The sequence below is a fragment of the Huiozyma naganishii genome, chromosome 9 (assembly GCF_000348985.1).
Source record: "Huiozyma naganishii CBS 8797 chromosome 9, complete genome".
Lineage (NCBI taxonomy): Eukaryota > Fungi > Ascomycota > Saccharomycetes > Saccharomycetales > Saccharomycetaceae > Huiozyma > Huiozyma naganishii.
The window spans coordinates 136,544-163,534 of record NC_035930.1 but is presented as its reverse complement, the minus strand read 5'-3'; the positions used below and the strand labels follow the sequence as shown (position 1 = coordinate 163,534).

Below are 26,991 nucleotides of genomic sequence, written 5' to 3'. Positions count from 1 at the left end.
TTGTGACGCAAATTAAACGGGCCGGGACAGATGCGAGTTGTGCAGTGGGCAGAGAACCGTTTAACCTGGGTACGGAACCGGTAATGACGAGTAATTATACAGCTGAGCAGGAGAAAGTTGCGCTGGAGGTTCTTTCCCGGGACAAATCCGAGTTTTATGAGGTTTTGCAGGTGGAGCGCACGGCGTCTGATAATGAGATCAAGAAGGCGTACAGGAGGCTGGCGATCAAGCTGCATCCGGACAAGAACGGGCATCCGCGGTCCGCTGAGGCCTTCAAAGTGATAAATCGGGCATTTGAGGTGCTTGGGGACGAGGATAAAAGAAGACTTTTCGATCAGTTGGGGAGAGATCCCGACGACAGATCTGCGCCATCGCGTGGGCCCAGTGGGTTTGACGGTGGCGTCAGGTCGCCGTTCTTTGCGAATGGCCACGCTGCCGGTGCGGGTGCGACTCCAGATGATATATTTGACTTTCTGTTCCAAATGAGCGGGGGTGGTGGGCCCTTTGGTGGTGGCAGTCCGTTTATGAACCAGGGCGGGACCACTTTCTCGTTTGGACCAGGCGGGTTCAGGACGTACAGCCCAGGGAACCATAGTGGAGAGTTTGCAAGGAGGCAACGACAGCAGGCGAATAGACAACGTGCACATGACACAGATACAAGATGGCAGGAGATACTGAGAGTATTGCTACCACTCCTCTTCTTCTTCCTACTCCCAGTACTGGAGAGACTACTCTTCGGTTAATATCCCCCTCCATATTCTGTAACGGGTAGGAACAGAGCATCAGACAGCTGGAGAAGCCTTGAATAAGCATTCTCAAAACATATTCATCGGTTTATTTTAGCAGAAGGAAGGGAACATAGACAAAATAACTGTATACAACTTTTTTTACTTCCCCACTCAAAAGATTTGTATAGAGAGATGGGACAAAATGGGTAAGGTCCGAAAACGTTTTACACAGATGTTGGGTACATTCAACGTATATACTAAACAGTACTGCTTCTTTTCCTTTCATTCGAGACTCTTCAACCTTTCCTGTATAATTTTGTGAGCCTCCTCGTCCGTGACTTCATCAGATTTAAATCTCAATTTCTTAGTAATCTTCCTCGTTATTGTCCCGCTGTTGGTTTCAGAACTCGCAGGATCTGAGTGTTGGGACTGTGACATTGCCTGTGTTTCCTCGTTCGCTTCCTCAGCGAGCAGATCCTTCTTTAAAATCTTCCCACTGGGCAAAACTTCGTAGTCGTCCATGTTTGGCTTTGAGGTGCCAGGCATTAACTTGTTCATATGCAAGGGCCATGAGGTCACAGTAATGTCTGAGGACCGGGGCTCAATAGAACTTGGTGCGGTCGTCGTTTGTTCGTCACTACTTAGATAAGAGTCGGCCCTCGACCTCCCGTTGGAGGGCGCCCTTTTACATTGGGATGGTCCAAAGATCGCATTCATGTACCTTTGGAAAAAGTTTGGGTCTTTATCCCAAGTCCAGCCTTGTCTCATCTCATTGTATGCACCCAGCTCCAGTTTCTTTCTGACAATACCTTTCTTCTCCAAATTGGCGAAAATGTCCACGTCTGAAGGCCATAGCATTCTTTTCACAGTTTGATACACGACATCGATGATTAGTGGTAACGTGGTCAACACTAAACAGGTGCACCAAAACGTTATGTCTTTGCCGAAATGGTGATAGAACCCATATTTGACGTCGTATTCACCGTTCGTCCTATGCAAAACAGGTAGTGCACATACCCAAACAATCCATCCACCGGCAGATAGGATAAACGCAGTAAATGCAAGCCAGTTTTTATTTCTCATTTCCAAGAACTGGAACTTGACGGCAACTAATGTTATAATGGCAGTGAAATTGACAACACCTAGTGGGTACATTGAATTGTCCGATAATGAGGTTTCCCCCCAAATGATGACATTCAAAAAGGTAACCAGTAAGGCATTCCCGGAAGCCTGGCACAGCCACTCTAAAAATATCCAAATGTTAAACCCCTCTGATAATCTACCAAATGAGTATAATTCTGGAACAGTAAGCAGTGTGATTGGCTTCAGATCTTTTTCAAACATTCCAATACAAATTGTGGGCAACGATGTGAACAAAGTGTTGTACATGGACAGAGACCACGATTCATAAAACGAGGTACCAGAAAACAATGTGTACCGCTGGTAGATCAGTTGAGTCATATAGAATGTTGCTTCTTTGTAAAAAGTGCACAACAAAAATTTCGCAGTTCTGATATAGTTGTAGCGACCATGCACAAGTAACAGCTTCAACAGGAATCGAAATTGACCAAAAGAATAGTCAGCTGATCTGGATGCCTGCAGTCCCTCTCTCCCAGCTATACCGATACCGATATCTGCTGCTTGTATCATGGCAATATCATTTGCACCATCACCAATAGCTAAGGTAACCGTATTTCTATTGGTTTCTCTAATGTTGCTTACCATGAGAGCTTTTTGAGAAGGTGAGGCACGACAACATATAACTGCATCCGTCTTGGTACACAGTTCAACGAACACGGACATCATAGTCGGGTTGCTTTCAAAAAAGGACAGAGTGGCTCCGTCTATGACTATAACACAGTGAGCCATGTTACCAAAATCTAGCTCTTGACTTATGGCATTCATCTTCGAGATAATATTCTCATCGTTTGTTGTTAGAATGACAACGGTGGAGTAGTCATATATTAATTTGCATGAGTATCCAATATTTATGGCTGTTTCACGTTTGTCACCGGTTAACATCCATAGCTTAATACCAGCACGCTTTATTTTTTCAATGGTCTCCGGAACACCTTCCTGTAGCTTATCTTCTATTGCAGTGGCACCTAAGATGAATAAGTCCCGTTCAATTTCAGCCCCTACTCTGTCTGTTTTAACTTTACGATCGTTTAATGAAGTCTGAGCAGCATGAAAACGTTTGTTCCATAAATTGTATGAGTTATTATCGATCCATTTGTATGCGAACATTAAAGTCCGCAGTCCTTCGGTGGAAAAATCGTCTATCGCTTGGATAGTTTTTTCAAGCACGTATTCTTCATTTAGCATCAACTCATCAGAACCAATATACTCCAAAACTGAGGTTGGTCTTTCTGCGTTCTCTTTGACATTCCTCCTAAAATTATTACCTATTTCGTTTTGAACCTTCATGTCAATAGACGTTTTGGGGCCATATTTGTTCAGTTGCTGCAAATGTAGGGATTTCCGACTTTTGTTAACGACAGCATCGAGGTCTTTGCTGCCCTTTCTGACAGTAGCCAACACATCGTCGAGTGTGTCGATCTGCATCTCGGGATCAATCTTCTTGTTCCTTTGATAAACGCTCTTTCGGATCGCCTGTAAAGACATACTGGCTCTACCATCGTTGGACATCGAACCACGCAAAGATGATCGCGGTATACCTTCATCATATGCGACCCTTTCAAGAGACTTTCTTTGTTGAATTACAAGTTCCGCCTCATCCTCTTTCCGCTCAGCTGCAACGTCATTAATATCGTTTAGCTTTTCTAACGCAAGATCTTTGTTGTGTAGACGCTCTAAGATGACATTATCTGCACCTTTGCATATCAGCAGTATTCTGTTATTCTCATTAGGCACTCTTACCAACACTGACATTCTCTTTCTGTGGGAATTGAAGTCAATGTAATTAAGTATCTCATATTCATCCAGAACAGGGGAGGCATCAAAGCCATTAGGATACGTTTTAATAGTTAAAGTCTGTCCACTTCTGTTCGTAAGAACGTAGCCCATATCCCTTGCAGCTGTTATCAATGCTAATTCGTCTGGAGAAGAGGACTGGTATTCAATCACATCATCTTCTGTATCCACTCCGTCAGCCCTTTTCGGTATACAAGCATGACACAATGCTATTGACAAAATAAAAAATTTTGCTTTTTGGGAGAACATCATATCTGGATACATCTGTAGAAACTTGATCAAGTCAAAAGTAGTTTTCAGGTTTTCTGTTAAGGGAGTGATAAAATTGTTTTGTAAACTTTGTTTCTTTGCGCTCCATTGGTTCTGTTTCGCAAATAACGAACTCATGCTGGGTCTTCCAGCATATGTAGCTGACGAATTACCCTTGTATTCTATGGAGGTTCGAGGACTATGGTGACTGTAGATCTCATTGGGTCTGTTAATGTGGGAAGCCAAGTTAGAACTGTTCAAAATGTTCTGATTGTCTACTGAAACCATATCAACATCAGTTGAGCCACTTTCTTCGGAATTTAATTCTGCGGGTTCGATGTTATGAACCCAAGAAGATCCCAATAGTGTGAATTTTCTGAAGATCATCTTGTTGTCTGTTAGCGTACCTGTTTTATCGCTAAATATGTACGACACCTGTCCTAGCTCTTCTAGAATAGTGGCTGTTCTTGCTTCAAATGGGGTGTCCGTTTCTTCGTAATACATGTCAATATCCCACTCCATCAATTTGCTCTGAGCCACTTTTACGATTTCCATGGAAACATATAGCGACAGTGGGATCATAGTGTTATACATGATAATGAATGACATGATAGTTGCTGCGGGGCCCGCATCTTCTTCCCATAGGTACCATGCTTTATTTCCATCAATTGAACCCTTATTGGCCAAGACATGTCCTAGATAAGAAAATAAAGATATTGTTGCAACGACAAACACCAGAAATGCGATAATTATATTAATCTGTTTTTGCAACTTAGGCGCTTTCGTCCGCGGGTTTTTGATTGCATTCATCCTCACCTTTGTTTCTTCACCACTATATATGACCATGCCAACGATGTATTGTGTGTTCCTTACTATACTGCCCCTGTATACAATGTTCTCGGGACCCAACGGATATTCTTTCAACGTGTTGTTTTGGGTATCGTGCAGTTCTAGATTACCCTCAAAATTATACAAATCGTTATTGGGATCTTCCAATGTCATTCTTGCATTAATGTTAGCCAACCCTGAAGCGGAACAAGCTATCTTGTGCAATTCTTGATGTGGCACCCTATTTTTCAGAGTTGTTTCACCATCTAGCGCCATAGTTTCTATAAAACTCTCGTTATTTTCTCCATCGCAAGTTAGTAACAGTATGTCTGCAGGTACCCATTCATCCTGTTGCAACAGTATGAAGTCGCCTACTCTTAGGTCTTTCCATTCGGTATCTGCAAGATAAACGTTGTGGTTATTCGCTAAGAGTTTGAAATTTGTGAAGTGGGTACCTTGATCTTTTGAGTCAGTCTCGTTTGGATCAGTCGAGTCCAGTTCAGGTGTTGTCCTTCGATCCTTTACTAAAACTTTGCATAATTTCCTGTTTTCCGCGCGGTCTAGTATATGTCTCCTGAAATCATCGTATGCTTCTCTTGCCATGGATATCGCCATGAAAATCAAAAGAGGGACAATGGTTGTGTACGTACCAGTCGTAGACCATCCCGGAATCATTTGTAGAATGGCAATCACCAGGAAGTATGTATTGGCAAGCTTAGAGAACTGTGCAAAGAATTGTTTCGGCAGGAAAGAGTATACTGTGTATCTGGATGATGTTATAGCGTTGTTGATATACGGTCTGTTAGTTCGCTCATCAATAAGTAAGCCGCTTTTGCTGTGTACAAAACCTGTATACTCTTCCGTGGAATGATCTAACGATATGGGTATATGTCTTCCATTTTCGGAACGCAACATTCGCCTTCTATCCAAAAACAAGTCCAAGATCCTGGTAAGTAAGTTTATTTTGTGCGATTTGTTCGGCGTTTTCTGTTCCAGGCCGTCTTGCACGTCTTCTTCGTCCTCGAAAAGATCCTCTTGTATAGCGAAAAATCCGTTACTCGAGGAAAAGTTCCCTTCATTGTTCTCGACTTCATCTAGTTCAACCTCTTCCGTTTCGTTACTGTCATTAGCGTCTGTGGCAGTACCGGTGAATTTGCTGTACAGATGTTTATTGAACATTTGTGTTCTAAGCGAATTGGCCCTCTTTCTCTTCACATCCTGGTTTTCGGATAGCATAAGGACGCAGTATCAATTTCTATCAAACACTCGGTGTATAGGGTTAGTTTCTGCGCCGTTTTCCTGTGCCTAGTTAACAATAGGTTACAGCCTTGTTAGTATCGCAAGTGGAAAGTCTCGAAGCTCAAACTCAAAGCTTATGCAATGAAGCAAATCACGGTAAAAAGCGGTTGTGTTGACCAAAAGGGTCTCCGAACTCTATCGGAAGGATGGATTGATACTTTAGACACTTGGAGGCACTTGAACGATCACATGTAAGCGGTTTAGTATTAACTAACATTCTTTTCTTTTTTCCTTTTTGCAGCATTTCTCTTTCTTTTTTTTTTTTTGGGAGCGTTATGTAAACGTTTTAATCATTGTTCACCAGAGACCGTTACGATCGAGGATCTCTTGTCGTTGGAATATAAATATCTATTTAGAACTGTATCGCTTATTCATGAGCAGACTTTTATTACTCTGTGTGTATTGTAGTGGGGTCAGGACTCCAGTAAAGATCTCATTTCATAGATCACCGGAATGCATTCCTCTGTGTTGCTTTTCTTGTTTGATGCGTTCTCTCGTTGTCGCCTCTTGAGCAATTCGAAGGATTTCTGCGCTCTCAGTTTACTCTTGCCGTTTTTATTTTCTGTAGCAAAATCGTGGATCTTTTCGTTCAGCCGTCTTCGGAGTTCATCGTCACTCAATTTTGGAATAGGTTGGTGCGCTTGGCGGGACGTGTGTGTATTTTGGCAGCCTCTGTTGGTATCATCTATTCCAAATACTACCGGTTTGTAAAAGAATTCTGACTTTGGTGGCTCCTCAGATTGATCAGAAAGAGAGGCGTCGTCGCTATTAATTGTAATAATTTCAACTCTCTTGCTTAAATTTATCGGCGTCTCCACGTTGGGTACTCCATTGTTTGCACATGTCTCCCCACCCTCAGTTTTGAAAACGTCTAAGGGGAACCCACTTCCTCTCCTCGAAGATGCAAACAGATTCTCGTTGTTTAAATTTCTATGGGTCGTAGACGTTGAATGTTTATTTGGTTCGTCCACAATATCAATGAGATTCTTCAATTTGTAGAGTATGATATGCTTATCTGAATCTGTCAGTTGGCTGTCTATGCTCCCTAGTTGCTGTTGAAAGGTTTCCAGTAGGTTGTATATGGGGGATACTTTAGCGTCATAGTCGGCATGCCCGGCTGCGGAAGCTGTACCTTGACTCTCTCGGCACAAATTATCCTTTGAGTCCAGGAAGCTCTTATAGTCAGTCAATGACGAGGTTGATGAATGCATGAAGTTTTCCAAACGATCCAGTACGGTAAGTGCCGTGTTGAATATTTTCACTGGTTTTGCGAAATACCCCCTGGGCCCACTAACTGGTTGGTATTCAACATCAAAAAGTGTATCAAAAAAAGTGTTTTTGGAAGGGCTCTTTTTTACTGTTGTGATTTCCAAAGATAGCAGGCAACAAAGGAAGAATCTCTGAATCAGTTTAACTCGGTAAGCTTTATCTGTCAAATGTTTGGGTTCTTCGTTCAAATAAAACACAATATCAGATTGTTTTATAGCGTACAGATCACAATATCTCCGAAGGGTGCATTTGTTTGTTAAGGGCAAAATTCCCTCTAATTCAAAACGTAACTTATAAAAAACCGCGTTTAGATTGGAGACCAGTACATTCTTTGCTGTTGTTGAGATCGCTTTGGTGTCATCACCTAATCTTGTAAAACTTGGGTTTTTCAACTCTTTGTAATATAGATGGAATTTTTGGAACAATGAATCCAATCCACTCAAACGGCTCAGAAACATTTTCAACTTTCGCAGTGTTTTGTATTTAGTGTACTGTGAAAAAAAGATTTCCTGTTGGAAAGTCAAATACAATGCTATCAATATAATTGTGGTAACTCTTGCCCTCGCTCGCGAATTGGACCATCTCCGCATTTTCATCAAAAGTCTAAGACAAGCCAGCACAATTGTGTTGTAGTTGAAATTTTTGCATAAGAGGTACCTTCGGTTCTTAGCAGATTTCAACAGCCCATACTTAGTAGGGATGTCGTGATGCTGTTCCACGTGAATTTGGTTATGGAAATCCAGAATCGATTTCTTCAGATTCAAGTGATGTCTATACCTGTTGGTCTCGTTCAGTAGGTTGCTCGTTACTATAGTGTATTGGAACTCCTCTAGAAATTGATCACCGGAAGCAAACGGCAGGTTCTTAAATACATTTTCGATGAGAGGGTTAGTGACTGCACTTTCGTGCGGTTCATGAAGAAGTCCCTGTTGGTCCCCGAATATATCATCGTTGACCACGGTAGGCGAATAGTCATTCAATACTTCGGCCCGCTTAGAATCTGTTTCCAATTGGGGGTCATCATATCCGGTGCGAAGGCTTCCCACCTGCCCGTTTGAACAAGTAGCCTTAGAGGTTGCAACTTTAGCGCCAAAAATTTTCAGTCCAGGAAGGGCATGGAATGTATGCTCGTTACGCCAAGCCATTGTGGCCAGCAAAGGAAATGGGGGATTGTTCGGTGAAGAAGTAATAAGCGAATGATGGGGCGTTTTGAGTAAAAACTATTCAAGAGTAACGTACATCGCATACTCGAGCTGTCAAGTGATAGCTTGAAGAAAAAATTAAGCACAGATCAACGATCCTGCGTCTCTCTCTCTCTCTATTTTTCCCTTTGTTTACATCTCAAACCGAAAACGGACATTTCTTCGAGGGCCCGAAAAAGAGCTGCAAAAAAAACTGATTTCGCCCAGGATCGAACTGGGGACGTTCTGCGTGTTAAGCAGATGCCATAACCGACTAGACCACGAAACCGGGTAATTTACATTTTCGGCAGAATGATGGTTCACCTTATACTGCAATTTTTGGGAGATTTACCCTAGGATCAGAACCAATTACTGTTTAATCCCGATGGTTTTGACCGACGCTTTACACCGCACCTATTGAGGGCCTTTCGGCAAAGACCGAACAGCACCCTGTGCTAGTTGTCTTGTTCAAGAAAAGAATTGAACCACTTTATGGGTAATTGGGGCTGGAATTGAAAAAAAGAGAAGTATCTTGGCGTAAATAAGCATGCAGAGAGAGTGGCAACACCAGAATTTTGCTTCCTCCCTCAAGCGTTCCAACACACCCGCGGAACATTCGTACAATTATACGTAGAAAATCTCCACCATCTGACGTAAAGTCTAGGGGGTGCGGAAGTAAATGTCACAACCCATCAAGGATTAGACAAATATACCACGTGTGACAATTTTCGGGATACTTCCAGCATACTTCCGGTCAAATTGCTTCCCAGAAAGGTCGAGCAACTCTCATAGCAGCAGCCACACAACACCCATCGTACTACAAATCCCAAAAAGCCTACTATCCAGCGGTCCCTCTCACGGAACACACTTCCACTTTTGTGACACTTCAATACGAACTCTGCTGACTCTGCTGCTTAAAAGAGGGGGGGACAACAGAGAGAGGGAGTAAAAGATATTTTTGTACGGCGCTCGACTATTTTTTTTATAAGATTAACGAAAAATTTTCGGTCTGATGATTCTCGGATGGTATTTCTCGCTGTTTTGCTACCTTCTGTAGAAAACTCATTAATATCGTTTTAACAGTTCATGGGCTGATAAAGGGTACTAATTACTGTCCTAATTAAAGCTTAGGTATAAATGTACAGTCCCAGCGCCTAGAAAAAATAAAATTCTCCCTCTTTTTTTGTGAATTTCGGAAATAAGAGAAGTATCCTGCTACTACACATTGTTAAAAAAAAATAAGCTATCCAGTAACCATCGGAGAACCAATCAGATAGTATTGGTAACTGCCGCTGAAGAACATTAATGCTAAAATTGGTTGATTGATCATCCATTTATTTTATAGTGTATCAATATTACCTTTTCCAAGAAGTCATCGCGATCTACACATCTGCTAATCGAATTTTCATCATTTGAAAAATGGCAGACTCTATTAATTCAGCGCATTCTGACTCGAGTTCAGACTCTAACGCTTCGAATTCTATGTCTTTGGGCAGTTCCATGGTGTCGATGAAAACTCAAGATCACAACGAACTGTACGACCATAGGCAACATCCCGATTTCGATGATATCAATACCAGTAAAGAGCACGAGGGTAAGAAATACGGATGCTCTGCCTCCAAAAAGAAGGGCAAACGCCGGAAGAATAGTAAGATGACGCCAGAGGATCCGCTTTCTACGCCACCCCAGCTAGCCCACGTGGAGACCTCGTCTTCATCCAACAATATCCCTCCTACTAGGCAACGTTTCCGCCGCTACTCACATCAGTCATGCTTGCAAACATCATCCTTCCCACCTCTTCAGAATGTACCCAGTAATGAAACACAGGGAAGTACCGATCCCGTGAGAGAGGCTGCTGCAATGGCACTACACGAATTCAACACGTCCACAAGACCCTCTCGGCTGGCACACTGTATCACTTCGGTGAGTAGTCAGTCTCCGCCGCATCCGAGCCACCATACTAACCTGGATGGAATTCGCCCTGAAAGTGCTGGTCCAAATTCGCCACCTGCTCGACCACACCTAGGATCCAACACTCACTCATTAGCAGAAGCGTTGCATCAAAGAAAAAGGACAAGAACTGGATCGATCGTCTCTGCACCAAGTAACGTCATTAAATTGGTCAAGACTAAGTCGTCAGAGAAGAACGACGGGCACATGAGAAGGGAGACCACCAGGGGAACTTATGACAGTGACAACTCTCAGGACTCAAGGGACTCCCAGGAAACAGAAGAGGATGTTTGTTTCCCAATGGCACCTCAGTTACATACGCGGATTAATGGTGTTGATTTTGACGAACTGGAGGAGTTTGCCGAGTCTACAAAACAAATGAGGGAACAGTACATCTCCTCTACGAAAAAGGCACCTGGAGTAACGGCTCCTACCTCCGTGTCGTCAGGAAACTCGTTCAGTACATCGTCAATGTCTTCGTCTGCCCTTAAGTATACTCCTAGACCACCGGCACATCAGCACAATGGACAGGAAACTCACTTAGCGGAAGAGTCGGAGAAACCGTTTGAAAAAGTTAAAAAGGATAACTACGCAGCAGATGAAGGTACTACACCTGGAGTGACCTTTGGTGGGAAATACAAGGTAGAGGGCGACGACGAAGCAAGTTTCACCCCACAGTGTATTACTCCTGAGTACTTTGATGGGATTAATAATTTCGTAATTCCGAACCGATTTTCGTTTTTCCGTTCTGACACCGAAGAGACCGTTCATGCAAGTGATATTGCTTCATTGGTGAAGCCAGGCCAATCTTTCTACGATCTCTTCCAGGCAGGTGAACCGACTTGGTGGTTGGACTGTAGCTGCCCCACTGACGATGAGATGAGGTGCATTGCGAAGGCATTTGGAATTCATCCGTTGACCGCGGAAGATATTAGGATACAGGAGACAAGAGAAAAAGTGGAGCTGTTCAAGTCATACTACTTTGTCTGTTTCCACACGTTTGAGGCCGACAAGGAGTCTGAGGATTTTTTGGAACCCATTAATGTGTACCTTGTTGTCTTCAGGGGCGGTATGTTGACTTTTCATTTTCGTCCTATTGAACATTGTGCTAACGTGAGAAGACGTGTAAGACAGTTGAGAGATTACGTCAATGTGAACTCAGATTGGATGTGTTACGCTCTAATCGATGATATCACTGATAGTTTTGCGCCTGTTATTCAGTCTGTTGAGTACGAGGCCGATGTTATTGAGGATTCTGTGTTTATGGTTCGAGACATAAACTTTTCCGTTATGTTGCAAAGAATTGGTGAGAGTAGAAGGAAAACCATGACGCTAATGAGGCTGTTGAGTGGGAAGGCGGACGTTATTAAAATGTTTGCCAAGAGGTGCCAGGACGAGGCCAATGGTATTGGTCCCGCCTTGACTTCAGATATTAATATCGCCAATCTACAAGCGGGAGAAAATGCCGAGTACAAGATTCAACCCAGAGGTGATATTGCTATGTATTTGGGCGATATTCAAGATCATTTACTGACCATGTATCAAAATCTGGCGGCCTATGAGAAGATTTTTTCCAGATCACATACCAATTACCTGGCCCAATTACAAGTTGAGTCGTTCAACTCCAACAATAAGGTAACGGAGTTGTTAGGTTACGCAACAATGGTAGGTACAATTCTGGTTCCTCTGAATGTGATTACTGGTCTTTTCGGCATGAACGTCAAAGTCCCAGGACAAGACTCGTCAATTGCATGGTGGTTTGGGATTCTTGGTGTTCTTATTGCGATAGGGCTAATCGGTTTGATTTTTGCTAAATACGCAATTGGTAACATGTCGGCCCCTCAAACTTTGAATGAAGCTGCAGACAGCAGTGGGAAATCTGTCATCTCTAGCTTTTTTCCAAGAGTGACAAAAAACAAGAACAAGAACAAGAACGTCCATGATCCGTTCGCTCCAAATTCAAGGTCATCAAACCAGTCAATGAACAGCCTCCCAAGTAAGTTGAGCCGTTACGCTTAGATAAAGATATATTCCTATTATTGTAACATAAACGTGCATTTTTGCGAGTGCCATTTTCATAGAAAAGCGTTCGGCGCTGGAACTCACGCCTCTTCCATCACCCGAATTGTTGGTTGCACTGTCATTAACTTGCTGTCACAATTTTGTACGGATTATTCTCTGTATCAATCGAAAGACAATACTGCCTGGTGGTCAGTCCAATTAATCGGGGCAACTTTTCAGTATTGAAGAACCTTACTCCGATTAACATAAATCTGCAATATATTGTAAAATCCGCATACAGGGAGTTGCGTAGCAAGTTCCAATTGAACTTTTAATTTGCGCCGTTGTGTGGCCTAATTTCTCAAGGCTACAACAGGACTCTGGTTTGGGAGCTCGACTTCTCCACTGTATCATAGGTGTTTCTTTCAATGAGCAAGAAATTTTTTTGTACATAAACGGAGTTTCATGCGGCACAAATTATTTTTTTTGCTTGGCAAACTCTTGACGTCTCAGTTACAACAAAGTAGCCAAAAGACAAGTCAAACTGCTTTGTGACTAATGCAACCAAGCTGCTTTCCCAATTGCAAAGTGTATTGCTACGATTTTTGATTTTGGTGCAAAGTCTCAGGGTACAGCGCTTTTTATTAGAGGCTGAAGAAATTTTATTAGTTTGCAAGCGCTAGTTGTTTGCTAACTTTAAACAGTACATTCCATCTATAGTTTTCGATTGTTAGACTTTTAGGGAACTTGATTCGTATGTTTACGCACATGTGTGAGTGCAGTAAAAATTAAGGAAGACGAGGTATGACGGAACCTTCGATCGTTTCCGAATTTCCAATGGAAAACATTCCTGTTGAAGCCAGAAGAATGCTGTCTAGAGGGAAGCGTGATGTATTATTGAGAAAACTGTCATCACATGGGTCCCACAATTCTCAGCAGTCCAAAGATTTCCGAGAAACAACAAAGGATGTGTATTTCCCACAGTTTCCTCAAGATCGTAGCCATGCTAATGGGGTTGACTTCAGTGAGCTTGAGAAATTTTCCAGAAAGCAAAAATTAGCCAACGATCAGCTGTTTTGGACTGCACTGAATATCCCAGAAAATAAAGGATGCGTATTTCCCTCTGTTGACTTAGCACATCATTTGGAGTATCCTTCAAGAAGATTCTCTGCTGATGTAAGGTACACACCCAAACCCCCGACCATGCCCCATATACAATCGGACGAAAGTAAAGTGCCAAACGAGGAAATTGAATCTGCAAATATTTCTCCTGTTGGGTTCAGTGATGAAATGAAAGTCAAGCAAGAATCCGAGAAAAGTGTTTTTGTACCAAATAGGTTCTCATTCTTCCGGTCAGAGGGGAATCCCACAGTTCACTCTCCAGATATCCCATGCCTAGTACAACCAAGAGAATCTTTCTATGATCTTTTCGAAGGGGGGAAACCAACATGGTGGCTTGACTGTTGTTCCCCGACTGACGATGAGTTGCGGTGTATTTCAAAGGCTTTTGGGATACATCCGTTGACCTCAGAAGACATCAAGTTGCAAGAACCGAAGGAAAAAGTACAATTGTTCAGGTCATACTATTTTGTATGCTTTAACACTTTTGAAAGTGACAGAGAATCAGAAGAGTTTCTTGAAGCCATTAATGTCTACACCGTGGTATTCAAGAACGGTATGTTGACCTTTCATTTCAGTCCCATGTTCCACTGTAGTAAAGTGAGAAAGCGTGTAAGACAACTGAAGGATTTTGTTGATGTCTCTGCCGATTGGCTGTGCTACGCACTGATTGATAACATTACTGATAGTTTTGCGCCAGTGATACAATCACTGGAGTACGATGCCGACGTTATCGAGGATTCTGTATTTATGGTGAGGCAGATCGATTTTTCAGCCATGTTACAGAAAATTGGGGAGAGTCGGAAAAAGACCATGACTCTAACGAGATTACTGGCAGGAAAGGCAGACGTCATCAGGATGTTTGTCAAAAGATGCCAGGATGGATCTAATGCGAATAGTCGGGAGCTGAAATGTAATTCCAGCATCACCGATCTCCAATCAAGCGGTCAACAAAATGAAACAGTACAGCCAAGGGCTGATGTTGCTCTCTATCTTGGCGACATTGAAGACCACTTGTTGACAATGTTCCAGAACCTGGCAGAGTACGAGAAGATTTTCTCCCGTTCATTCTCAAATTATTTGACACAGTTGCAAGTGGAATCATTCAATGCTAACAACAGGATCAGTAAGATGTTGGGCTATGCTGCAATGGTTGGTACGATATTTGTCCCATTACACTTGATTCCAGGTCTTTTTGGTATGAATGTTAAAGTGCCGGGACAACATGCCTCGAGTGCATGGTGGTATGTTATTTTGGGTTGTATAATTGGCCTTGCTTTTATTGGATGGGTATTTGCTAAGAACATGATTGATAGAATTTCAACTTCCCAGGAAAAGAGCAATGATGTTGAGGAATCTCGGTTCAAATTACCATTTTCGAATTTATCACGCAACTGCAATACAAAAAAGGAGTAATGGGAACCAAAAATGGCCTGCCTTTGTCTCCGAGATAAATCTGTTGAATAGGGTCTCGTTGGCCGTGGCTATTCATTGTAGTAGAGTAAAGAGATGTTTTAGTTCAGGTATGACTTCTGGTGTATACTTAATATATAAGTATATGGTTCGATGATCTCTTATATATTGTAACAGATAGAAGGATCAATTCATTCGAGGTAGCTAGGCTTTATATATGTGAGAATTTGCTCAGAGTCAATGGTGTCGCTCTTCACTTTCTCACCGTGGTGGATACTTTCACACTTGTGGCATCATTATTTGTCTCGTTAACATTTGTGTCTTTGTGTGTCCTGTTTATGCCTATGATGATAACTTATCATCCTTATCATAGTCATTTTCTATATCCAGCAAAATCTTTTGTTAGAGAGGCGTTACTTTATTTTTTTGAGGTATAGAAGCAGAGCATAATTACCCCATAAAGATTGTTCTCACCTAAAAAGTTTTTGTACAAAAAGCTGTCGACGAGCTAATCTTCTTGTAGTCTTACATAGCACTTTATGTATTTTTTATTAGAATTGAGCTTGCAGTTATTGGTTTACGGGACCCTATATATACACTGTGGACAGCAACTTTAATCAATGCTGAAAGAAGCTAGAGCCCTTTCCACAAAGTATTCCATAATTATCTAAAAATCGCTGTGCTGAACCACTATGACTAGTGTTGGAAGCTAAGAATGATGCTGCACTACGCATGTTTGATGTGTGGCAGGGTTTTCCAGCAGACGGTCTGTGCCGAACGTCGGAAGCTCCTCCCCCGTATACGCATTATATAGGAGAGTTACATAAACTGTCGATGAATTGTTTTCACCTTTTATATGACGATAAGCAATGTAACATTGTACGAAGCTGGATTTCCAATATCCAACAACTAGCATAACTGAGTCCAATACTTTCAATATATCATCTTCGTTTCAAATAAGTTTTTATTATTTTTAATTTTTAAAAAGAAAGAACCTTTCTGACAAAGAGAAATCGAATAAACATAAAAAATGAATATTTAGTAAATACATTATCGGATATTTTTGACACGAGCTTGAGTAGGTTGTGGCTCGATGCTGTGTGTAAAGACAATCTGAGATTCGTGTTTATTCCATGTATATAGTTATTAGAATTATATCCCTTGTACTTCCTTCTCCAAATCGGTCTTGGTTCGTGAGTCCGGGATCCAGAGACGGTCTTGAAAGATGTCGGTGCAGATAGCTTGCGGGTATATACGTTCCGGATAACGTGACCATTCGCACGTCTCATCAGTGTTTTCGTAAGTCGGGCTAATCATACTGCACCGTACTGTATTTCATAATGTAACGGGTCATGTATCCATTCCCAAGAGGAAATCCCCAATTTATTTTCAAGTACAGGATTTTTCCTCATAAAACGCTCTATCGCTTTCATAATCAATGTCTTTTCAGTCGAGGAACTCATCCTCGTCAAATTCATCGTCGTCGTCATCAAACTCGTCGTCGTAAAAATCATTTTCGGAATTTTCAGGTGTACGTTCTTCAGCTGGACCTGGAGTATGGACCGAATGAACGTCATCTAGCACGTTAACTTTGGAAACCGCAGATAGAGGCAGCGCTGGTTTTGAAATCGATAACGCCTTCATTCCACTATCAATATTTGTCGTGTCAATGTGATCCAAAGTCGGAGAGCTTAAAGGAGAGCCCAAAGTTAAATACATCTGCTGCCCTATATCTTCTTGAGTATTCTTTGACGGAGTAGATCTGGTACAGTTTTCATCAGGTAAATGGCCTGTCTGTGTACTTTTTGGTATGGTAGTAGCATTACTTGGTGATTTGGAAAGCGTTTGCGAGTTTCTTTGCCCATTTTTCTTGGCACTAAATGGTTCATCTGCACTGACATCTGAAAGATTGTCCAAGTCCAAAAGGGGTTCCCTCCAAAAGTTTGCATCTGTGAATTTCTCGCCTTGGTTGTTCAAGTACAAAGATCTACACTCGTATGCGTTTTCTGGGTCCAGGTGGTCCGTTACGTTATTTACAGGGGAACCAGGTGTTGTGGACGGATTGCTTCTCCCTTCAGCACCTGGAAATGCCACGGGAGGGAAGAAATGGTCCACCAATTCGTTAATATGCAGGTAGGAACTCTTGTAACCGGCCAATTCCAAAAGTTCCATATGGACGTCCCCCTCTGTGTTAATAGTAAAAATACGGGAGCTTGGGATGCCTACTGTTCTGTATGATAATGCGTCTGTTATCCTGTTCCCGAACCCAGCAAAAAACGGTGTTGGTTTTTCGTCGTTGTCTTTCCCCGATGCCAGTTCCTCCCTGTAGTACCTGTCGAAGTATAAAGATCTGATGTCGTTCAAGCAAGCAATTTTAAACACTTCAGGTTTCTTCAAAATCACCTCCCTTCTGAGCGCTGCCATTGTCCGATCCGGTGAAAGTATGACTGGCCCCAGCGGCAAACGATAGCCATTCTGGTCTATCGATCGTAGATAACTTCTGGTTGAATCTGATTGCCCTGCACTCCTCGCCGTCAGATACATGATATTGTAGCCATTCCTCGCGATCTCATTGAACAGTTTGGCGACGCCAACGTGGGTCCAGTCCTTGCCGATCATTGCCAGAACGTGGCCCAGGGCGTCTGACTTGGTAATTGTGCCGTCGATATCGCTGATGACTATGGGTACATCCCATCTCCAAACGAAAAGTTTCGATGTAACAACGGCCCTGCCGTTTTCAATGGAATACGTGAGGTCGTTTTCGCCGTACTTCAACCCTAAACAGCTTAACTGATCACTTGTCAGTCTCAGAGTCTTGATGTAGTTTACCTGGGGGTCTGCCGATGCAGGGTTGCTTTTCTCAGTCTGATCGGGAACATCAGAACTGCTATTCACACTTCTACTGCTGGTCTCACTAAGGTCGCCCTTCGAGGTAGTGTCGGAACTCATCGAAACGTTTGCCTTTTCATCATCGTTCCGGCCATCTAGCAGGGACGGCTCGCTCATACTTACAGATGGTGGAGCAGCTCCGAATGGAGAATGTTTTGGCGGCGACGACGTGGACGATGATATATGTTCGTACGGGTTGACGATTCTGAGGCCTCCATTGGCGTCCTCTTTGATAAACTTAGAGATATCAGACTCTGAACCCAGCTCATCCTTCAATAGCTGTTTCAAATGCAAGTCGACATCGTGTACCATATCTTTGTTGGGCATGTAACCCTCCATATCCAGCAGAAGATCCCCGTTGTTGTCCAGCTCGCTAGGGATGTGGATCTGCGTCAGTTTCCGGTTCAGCTTGTTCTGAAACACCTTAGTTTTGTCCGGCTCATCGTCTTCTGTGGCGTGATCGTTGATATTCAAGTATTCTGGCTCGTTTAGCGATGCCTTCCCTGCAGCAGCATCGCCAGCGGGTTCGCTAGGGGACAACTCAGGGCTACTCACGGGACTAACCACGGGGGAACCTATTAGATCAGATGGGATACCCTCCACACTCGAATACGTCTCAAACACAAAGTAGGCCTCCCCTGTCTCGGAGAGTTTCATTGGGATGTTGGTTGATTTATCGTTTACGATCACCTCCACTTTCTTCTGCGACGGCTTCAGGATCTGGAACTTGCCAAACCGAACATGGAACGGCGAACATTGCAGAGTCCCATCGGGTTGCTCGACCACAATCACGTCAATTGCCCCGGACAGAGTGGCAGGGTTGATGGACGACCACGTTTTCGAAACTGACCCTATAGCTCTCCCGACGTACTGCATGTCTCCAAAACGCGAGGGCAAGCCACAGCAACAATCAAATACTCACAGATAACCAAACACACACTCGCACAGCTGGCTTCCCGAACAGATACAGTGCTGTCCTGGGAAGAGAAGATGGTCCTTTCCCCTTCGTTCGGGACCGCTTATACCAGCAACGACGCTTTTTCAAAAGATTTGTATGTAATGACGTACCGTATAGTGCAAGAATGTACATATGCCAAGACCGATGAGTCGTTGGGGTCTCACACGACGTTATCCAAGAGCCAATTGGGAGTGTGAGATCCTAATTGGTATTGCTGTGAGTTCGGTTTGCCTCTGCAGCCGCTTGCTGGCCCCTGATACGGTGATATTTGCAAATTTGGGGCAGTAGTCCGTAGAGGGCATCGCATGGGGCTGAACGTTCGTATGCTGACGTCGGTACCCTCCCCCCCAACAGCATGCTTTTTGTGTGCTCTATAATGGATAGCTGCGTGGTTCTTGCCAACACCGCGCAGTTGTGCTTAATATTTACAGTTGTTGAACTTTGGTTCCCTCGCCTACCGTTCAGCTGGAGTGCTGGAGCGGTGGTTGCGGTCTGTTCAACGCTTTAAGTGTCATTTGGTACAGCAGCAGCATGATACTGCTCTGTACGCTGGTCCAGATGAACCGCGGGCCCACGCCGCTGAACAGGTTGAGCACTCCCTCCTCCCTCACGACGGTGCTCAGGCTTCGCCGTATCGAGGTCGAGAGCACTGTCGGTCGCGGCGCACCGCCGTGCATCCCCACGTCACCGGCGGAGCTTGTGGGCTGCTGCGTCTGGAGCCGTGTCTTGACGACGTCTAGCGGTGTGGTGATGATACCTGCAAGCCCACCTGCGCACGCACCTGTGGCTACCTCATACGATATTGACAGGTTGTGCTGGTCGGCGGTCTTGCCCTCATAGAGGAAGGCCCACTTCCTGAACTTCTCGTAGAAGGCGAGTTGGAGCGCGCTGAAGGGTAGGTCTCGGGAGAGCGTTGCTTTGTATCCGAAGAAGAGGGCCCCGGGACCCTCTTCCTTGACGATGGTGCGGATCGCGTCCCGCAGGTTCCGGTAGTTGTACCCAGAGTAAAAATGTGTGTTGTTGTACCGCCCTTGCAGTTGTAATCGCGTCTTGAACACCTCGGAGGGCACGTACGCGAAGCTCGATACGAGGTCCCCGACAAACCCGGCCACCAGGTGGCACAGGGACTCGTTGATCTGCCAGTGGTCGAGCATCGTGCGCTTTGTGTACTCGTACGACCCAAAGAAGATCGCCGCACTGGGGAACGACCCGAGCATCGCAGCAGCGTACCCACCGTACAAACCTCTGATGACACCTTCCTCAACAACGACAGTCCGGTAAGCATGCCACATGTCCCTGTACTTCAGCGTCATCGCAGTGCCTTGCTGACGGGTCTTTACTGTGTCCAAACTGTGCATCACAGAGTCTCCAATCACACCACCAATACCCCCAGCGAGCATGCAGTGCGTGTATGGACTCCTAGCTGTATCGGACGCCTTGGGGTGTTCTTCCGGCTGGCCCGCCGAAGGCGGGCCACTGGGGGGTCCACCGGCACCAGCAGCCCTACCTCGCAGCCCTCGCGGGCTTGGATCAGGACTGTAAACAATGGGGATCGAGGAGGAGCAATGCCGCATCCCATCAACGGTTCTTCTGGATCCTGCTGTTTGAGAACCCTGGAATGAAATGTTTACCAGGGGGGTAAAGCGCAGAAAAGTTCTGCAAGCGGTGCGTATCCAGCAGAACTCAGTTTCTCTCACCGGTCCTCCCGCACGACAGTCCTCAGGGAGTAGCAATTGATTTACAAGCAACGGTACTCGGAGTGCAACGAGACGTCTCGAGGAACCCTCTAGAACAGCGTCTTCTCGAGATTTTGAACAAAAAATCGATATCGAATTTGGGACTTCGCGATGACCGCAGCGGTTCGTCGTATTACGGGTTGCTGCCGCTGCTGCTGTTGATCCATTGAACCGTTGGTTGATTCATTGCTTTTTAGTGAGACGATGAGTGGCCGGATCAGGGCGCTGGACGCTCAGGTGGTCAACAAGATAGCTGCTGGGGAGATTATTGTGTCGCCCGTAAACGCCGTGAAGGAGCTGCTGGAGAACTGCGTTGATGCTGGGGCCACACAGGTCGATTTGCTGCTGAGAGACGGTGGGATCAAGCTGCTACAGATTACAGACAACGGGTGCGGGATCGAGAAGGCCGATTTGCCCCTTCTGTGCGAGCGGTTCACCACATCGAAGCTTGGAAAGTTCGAAGACCTCGAGTCCATCGCGACGTACGGGTTCAGAGGCGAGGCGCTCGCCAGTATATCGCACATCGCAAGAGTTACGGTGACCACTAAAACGGTTTCTGATCGATGTGCGTGGAGGAGCGAATACACGGATGGGGAAATGCGCGATGAACCGGCTCCCGTGGCCGGTCAGGACGGCACGACAATATTGGTGGAGGACCTGTTCTACAACGTACCTTCTCGTCTGCGTGCGCTGAGGGGACCCAGCGATGAGTTCAACAAGATCCTCACCGTTGTGGGGAAATACGCGATCCACTTGAACAACGTCGGGTTCTCGTGCAAGAAGTTTGGGAACGCGCAGTTTTCGCTTACGGTGAGGAATCAACTGTCCATGCGGGAAAGGATCAGAACTATTTACGGCAGCAATGTTGCAACTAACCTTATAGACTTTGAGATGGACGGCGACGACGAACTGTCCCTCATCCACGTGGAGGGTCAGGTTAGTAATCTCAATTACGCGTCGAAGAAATCAACTACTCAACCGATCTTCTTCATCAACAACAGACTGGTCACCTGCGATCCGCTCAGGAGGTCGCTACAGCAGGTGTTCACAAACTACCTACCAAAGGGGAATAAACCGTTCATCTACTTAAGTTTATTGATCAAACCTGAAGTGGTAGACGTAAATATACACCCAACAAAGAGAGAAGTAAGGTTCTTGAAGCAAGACGAGATTATAGCCAAGATAAGCCTGCATTTGAGCGAAATACTGAAGAAGATTGATACTTCGCGATCGTTCAAGACGTCCACAATACTGACAGGGAACCAGCCGATTGGATTTCTTTCACAAACCACGAGCTCGCAGTTATTGCAGGACATGTCCTCAAGAGACCAGAATCAACAGCATCAGGCCGGACCAATCAAGAAACCGAAACGGTACGAACATAATATGGTCAGAACAGACGCATCCCAAACGAAAATTACATCGTTCTTAAGGTCAAGTCAATACGTTCCTTCACAATCAACCCGCTTAACACAACGGCAAGAGGAAGGAGATGGGATCAAAACGTCAGCAAACGCAGTCGATCGCGAGAGTACCGATGCCATCACGAACAGTCGAATGGACAAAACGGTGCAAAACGTGGAGACGGTCACTGACACCCCGCATGGAGAAGACATGAACAACGGAACTGCCGACTCTCCTCCAGTAACAGTTTTGAGTCATTCATCCAACTCAGGGTACACCATTTCAAAAAAGGAGCGAATTAGTGTCAATTTAACGAGTATTAAGGAATTACGAGAGGAGGTGGACGCGTCTACCCACAGAGAGCTAACGAACATCTTTGCAAACTTAACGTATGTGGGGATTGTAGATTCACAGAGACGTTTGGCAGCCATACAGCACGACTTGAAACTATTTCTCATCGACTACGGTGCCGTCTCTTATGAACTCTTTTACGAGATTGGTCTTACAGATTTCGCTAATTTCGGATCGATAAAGTTGAATGCCAGAGACCACAGTGAGGATTTGAAGCTATCCAATATACTAAACTCCAATTTCCCAGATGTAGATCTAGCGATGAAAAAGGGTATTATAAAAAAGATATGGGATATGAAGGATATGTTGGAAGAATACTTTTCAATTACTATCGTACCCGAAGTCGGGACAACGGATGATAATGACTCGATGAATGATGTCAGTATCACCGCATTGCCTTTACTCCTGAAAGGCTACATTCCACCTCTATCGAAATTGCCATACTTCATCTATCGACTGGGCACAAAAATTAATTGGGACGACGAGAAGGAGTGCCTGGGCGGTATACTAAAACAAATTGCATTATTGTACATTCCAGAGATGATTGAAGACAACACTTCTGAACAACCTGGAGAGGGAACAGTTGATATAGAGAAACAAAACAACGTACAGAAAATAAACGAACTTTCTCACATTTTGGAGCATGTCTTGTTCCCGTGCATAAAAAGAAGGTTTCTTGCACCACGACAGTTGTTGAAAGATGTTGTCGAAATTGCAAACTTGCCCGGGCTATACAAAGTTTTTGAAAGATGCTGATATGATATATATAATATTACATGGTATTGGATATAGAAAAGTAATGTACGTATCAAAAAATAAGCTCCTCAATATTGTGGTCCGATTGAAACGTCGATACAATGGCTTTAAATTCATCGCTCTCAAATAGATCGCGATCGTCCCCTTCGGATGCAAGAACTTGGTCATCGATATTCTGATTGTCGCCAATATTCCTAACTCCCTTCACCAACAGGGGTATTGTACTGTTCACTTTCGAAACGAATAGTATATCATTTTGGAGAATTTTGAAAACAGGGTGGATAACTCCAGATCCGGAATCGACTATTTTCACTTTTCCCCAAAGAATGGCCAAAGCGTCTAGTCTGGCTGAAACGAAAGTTAATTTATTAACTTTGTCGCCTAGCATGATGGGCAGCACATTTAGCAATTCTTTTAAATCTTCTATCAATTGATCCAAACGGGCTGTACGGGCAAAAAATATTGAATGGTAGGAATAGAATGGTACAATTCTCCCCAGTGCGTTCAGTACGTAAGGGAACTTATTGAACATCTCATTACCGTTTGTTATATTATGCACGAGTAACCTAATCAGTACTTGTGAATAGTGGATGGTTAATTCTAGTGCATTGGCCGTGTTAAAGTACACCAAGTACACTTTTTGCAGTTTCCATTGCATCGAATTTAAAAGAAACGTACTCACGAATCTTTCGAATTGGGAGGAAATTGTGTTCTTCTTCTCGTCTGAAGGTGTGTTTAATTTAGTGTGGAAAATCCCTAGTTCTCGTTTCACTGCATCCAATGTCTTGGATTGCGGCTTGATATCTCGGTCTAAAAACCGGTCTATTTCTCTGTCCAACGAAAACATTTTCCAGCAGAATACCTCGAAGTCGTCCTCATTTTCGTAGACGTTGAAATGGGGCATATCTTGATAATATGCTGCGTGTTGAAGAAGGGACGGTATATCTGTGTGGAATTCTAGAGGTTTTCCTGGCCCCGATTGTAGGTAGTCAGCGGCGGACAGTTTGAACCAAAGTTTACTGAATGTCTGCTTCGTCAGTCCTACTGCAAGATCGTCTTCGGAGTACTGCCTAAAGAAGTTGATATGAAACATTTTTGCCACATGCGTACTTTGCAAAATCAGGCTGTTGGACAAAATTGGTTCCTCGTACGTGAACGTTGTCATTGTCAGAATAAGATAGATCTGAACCAGTTTGATATCCGGGTACGACATGGGTTCTGCCTGCTTCAAAAGTACCATGGTACATTTTGTAAAGCATTGGTATGCGGTCAATTGTAGAGACTCTGTCCAGCCCTGGTTGACGTCGATTTGCAACCAATTACAGAGAGGTTCGCTGGGTAGCAGTTCGCTCAATTCACTCAACGGGATGTAGTAGATACTCATGGAGAAGACGGCCCATAACAGGGCGTCCCAGTAGTAATCCTCAGACGTACTTGCATAAGGCCCATGTTTTCTTCTTCTCCAGTACATTTCCAATTGAAGAAACAGTTCGTTGATATCGCCAATGCACCCAAAATATAAGGCCCCCAGATTCTCAAGTGAGAAGTTGAGAATATTAAACGATGGACCTTCCTGGAGGTATTCGAGACAAAACTTGCTAATCCTCAGCTGGTCATCCAGGTCCACTTTGGCCTTCTTGGTATCCGCCTCCTTCGTTTTTAAAAGTCCCACGTTGCTGATCCAGTACTCATAGCTCTGCCACAATTGCAAAATTCCAGCATGGTCATCGTTATCTGGGGCAAACGCATTCGAAGTGTGCTTGTTAGTGAATGATCTGAGACACTCTGCCTGCCGTCCCTTCTTGACACAATTCCCGCAGGGCACCAACCTGTCGCACTTGACTTTTTTCCTGAAGCAGGCAGCACATGACTGCTCGCTCTTATTGCCCATGGGTCGCCTAGACATCGTCTTTTGATGGGTGATGTCGAGCGGCGAGAGTATGAGAGGCTTCGGCGTCTGCAACTTACGTCAAGACGCGAACACTCTTTTGTTTACATTTGCAATATTTTAAAGGTTTTCCACTTACGCGATGAGCTTACTTCGAAAGGAGCATCAGTTCCCTGTCGTCCTGTCGCTAGTACATGATATATATCTCTACATGTCAATTGAAGCTGGGGTTGGGTCACGCTCTAATTGCTGGTGCATGCTCGGAAGTTACTCCAGGTTTACGTGGACAGCCTTGGTTTGTAGGTACGTTTCCACCCCAGCGGCGCCCAACTCTCTGCCGATCCCGCTCATTTTGTACCCGCCGAAGGGTACGGTCACATCCTCGTCGTTTGAAGAGTTGATCCAGCATGTCCCGGCCTGAATATCGCGTGCGAAGCGGTGTGCAGTGGTAATATTTTTGGTGAACACCGCGGACGCAAGACCGTAATCAGAATCGTTAGCCAGTTCAATTGCTTCGTCGTATTCCTTGAAGGGTGCAACGACGACCACTGGACCGAAAATTTCATTCTGCATCAAAGAAGAAGACTGCTTCACGTTTGTGAAGATAGTTGGCGGAATGAAGAACCCCTTCGACTGCGATTCCGTTGGGTATTCGCAGGTCTGAGTCTTGACCCACTCGCTAGGGTTGTCATCGTCAGTGCACTGCTCGGCATTGGTCATGGCATGGATCCTCTTGAACTGCGTCTCGGATACGACTGGTCCCACAGTGCACTCCGGGTCAAACACGTCGAACTTGGAGCCAAAAGTCCAAGTTTCTGAGACGTGCTTCCTGAACCGCTTCAAGAAATCATCATAGACTGCCTCTTGAACGTAGATACGCGAGTTTGCAGTGCAGTTCTGACCAGAGTTGTAGAATATCCCTGAAGCAGTCCATTCCACCGCTTTGTCCAAATCGCAATCCGCAAATACAACAGCGGGGGACTTTCCCCCACACTCCAAAGTGACGTCCTTCAAGTTGGACTGCCCCGATGACTCCAGCACTTTCCCACCGACCGCAGTGGACCCAGTGAACGAAATTTTGGAGATCCGAGGGTGTTTGCACAGCGCTGTCCCCGTAACGTTGCCCAACCCTGGCAAAACGTTGACCACCCCAGGTGGGAAACCTGCCTCTTTGAACAATTGAGCAGCATAGAGTAGCGACAGTGACGTGTTGTCAGCGGGTTTGATGATAATGCAATTCCCTGCGGCCAGCGCACCTTGCATTTTCCAACTTGCCATCGCAAATGGGTAGTTCCAGGGCACAATCTGAGCAACAACCCCAAAGGGGGCCTTGATTGTGTAAGCGTACTTCTCGTCGTTTAGCGGGATGACCTCACCGTGGGTGTACTTATCGGCAGACCCGGCAAAGTACCTGGTCAAATCCAGCACCTGCTCAATGTCCTGTAAAGCGTTGCTGTGGTAAGGTTTACCGGCATCAATGGCGTCCAACGCCGCCAGTGTGGTCTTCTCCCTTTCAATCAGCGTGCTGAGCTTGTACAGCAACTTGTTCCTGTCCGCTGGGCTTGTCTTGGACCAGACCTTCCGATAAGCAGCGCTGGCAGCCTGCACCGCACTGTCGACATCCTCCTCCGAAGCAGCATAGAAGGAGGTGATCCTCTTGTTGGTGGACGGGTTGATGCTCTCGATGGTCTCTCCATCGGAAGATTTGACGAACTCGTTGTTGATGAACAGCCCTACTGGCTGCTTCACTTTAAGCTCCAACTGCGGTATTTCGATAGATTTGTACATAATGAGGTATGTATGACGGTACTGCTGCTACTGTTCTCTCTCAATCCCTGGCTTCTCCCGCTGCCTCGAGATCTTATCGCAACTGTTTGCCCTTTTTATACCACATGGTCAGTTCCCGAAGGTCCCTTAGGGGATACCGAATGCAAGAGGCAAGAACCGGAGATGTCAGTTTGACACCCAGACTTCCCTTTCTCGAGGAACCGACCTTTCAACGATAGGAAGATGCGACACATGTTGTCCGTACGTATGG

The 26,991-nt window shown here is 44.7% G+C and overlaps 10 protein-coding genes and 1 non-coding gene across 11 annotated transcripts; 4 read left to right on the top strand and 7 right to left on the bottom strand.

Annotated features, from left to right (window-relative positions):
* Positions 1-83: 83 nt before the first annotated feature.
* On the top strand, positions 84-743 carry HLJ1 (type I HSP40 co-chaperone HLJ1; the record flags this gene model as incomplete). The annotated part of the gene is made up of 1 exon (XM_022609758.1): positions 84-743. One exon carries the CDS (start codon positions 84-86, stop codon positions 741-743), a length of 660 nt encoding a protein of 219 aa, XP_022466122.1.
* Positions 744-1,010: 267 nt separating this feature from the next.
* DNF3 (aminophospholipid-translocating P4-type ATPase DNF3) lies at positions 1,011-5,975 on the bottom strand (the record flags this gene model as incomplete). Its single annotated transcript, XM_022609757.1, has 1 exon — positions 1,011-5,975. One exon carries the CDS (start codon positions 5,973-5,975, stop codon positions 1,011-1,013), a length of 4,965 nt encoding a protein of 1,654 aa, XP_022466121.1.
* Positions 5,976-6,451: 476 nt separating this feature from the next.
* On the bottom strand, positions 6,452-8,452 carry INP2 (Inp2p; the record flags this gene model as incomplete). The annotated part of the gene is made up of 1 exon (XM_022609756.1): positions 6,452-8,452. One exon carries the CDS (start codon positions 8,450-8,452, stop codon positions 6,452-6,454), a length of 2,001 nt encoding a protein of 666 aa, XP_022466120.1.
* Positions 8,453-8,703: 251 nt separating this feature from the next.
* On the bottom strand, positions 8,704-8,777 carry KNAG0Itrna1V. The gene has a single exon. It is a non-coding gene; the product is annotated as a tRNA-Val (tRNA).
* Positions 8,778-9,907: 1,130 nt separating this feature from the next.
* KNAG0I00830 (magnesium transporter CorA family protein) lies at positions 9,908-12,457 on the top strand (the record flags this gene model as incomplete). The annotated part of the gene is made up of 1 exon (XM_022609755.1): positions 9,908-12,457. One exon carries the CDS (start codon positions 9,908-9,910, stop codon positions 12,455-12,457), a length of 2,550 nt encoding a protein of 849 aa, XP_022466119.1.
* A 786-nt stretch (positions 12,458-13,243) lies between these two features.
* On the top strand, positions 13,244-14,974 carry KNAG0I00820 (magnesium transporter CorA family protein; the record flags this gene model as incomplete). Its single annotated transcript, XM_022609754.1, has 1 exon — positions 13,244-14,974. One exon carries the CDS (start codon positions 13,244-13,246, stop codon positions 14,972-14,974), a length of 1,731 nt encoding a protein of 576 aa, XP_022466118.1.
* A 1,443-nt stretch (positions 14,975-16,417) lies between these two features.
* On the bottom strand, positions 16,418-18,736 carry PAH1 (phosphatidate phosphatase PAH1; the record flags this gene model as incomplete). The annotated part of the gene is made up of 1 exon (XM_022609753.1): positions 16,418-18,736. The coding sequence occupies one exon, from the start codon at positions 18,734-18,736 to the stop codon at positions 16,418-16,420; it is 2,319 nt and encodes a 772-aa protein (XP_022466117.1).
* Positions 18,737-19,279: 543 nt separating this feature from the next.
* Positions 19,280-20,392, bottom strand: MME1 (Mme1p; the record flags this gene model as incomplete). The annotated part of the gene is made up of 1 exon (XM_022609751.1): positions 19,280-20,392. One exon carries the CDS (start codon positions 20,390-20,392, stop codon positions 19,280-19,282), a length of 1,113 nt encoding a protein of 370 aa, XP_022466116.1.
* Positions 20,393-20,758: 366 nt separating this feature from the next.
* On the top strand, positions 20,759-23,065 carry MLH1 (mismatch repair ATPase MLH1; the record flags this gene model as incomplete). Its single annotated transcript, XM_022609750.1, has 1 exon — positions 20,759-23,065. The coding sequence occupies one exon, from the start codon at positions 20,759-20,761 to the stop codon at positions 23,063-23,065; it is 2,307 nt and encodes a 768-aa protein (XP_022466115.1).
* A 52-nt stretch (positions 23,066-23,117) lies between these two features.
* Positions 23,118-24,971, bottom strand: CEP3 (Cep3p; the record flags this gene model as incomplete). The annotated part of the gene is made up of 1 exon (XM_022609749.1): positions 23,118-24,971. One exon carries the CDS (start codon positions 24,969-24,971, stop codon positions 23,118-23,120), a length of 1,854 nt encoding a protein of 617 aa, XP_022466114.1.
* Positions 24,972-25,220: 249 nt separating this feature from the next.
* Positions 25,221-26,741, bottom strand: KNAG0I00770 (uncharacterized protein; the record flags this gene model as incomplete). Its single annotated transcript, XM_022609748.1, has 1 exon — positions 25,221-26,741. The coding sequence occupies one exon, from the start codon at positions 26,739-26,741 to the stop codon at positions 25,221-25,223; it is 1,521 nt and encodes a 506-aa protein (XP_022466113.1).
* Positions 26,742-26,991: the final 250 nt, after the last annotated feature.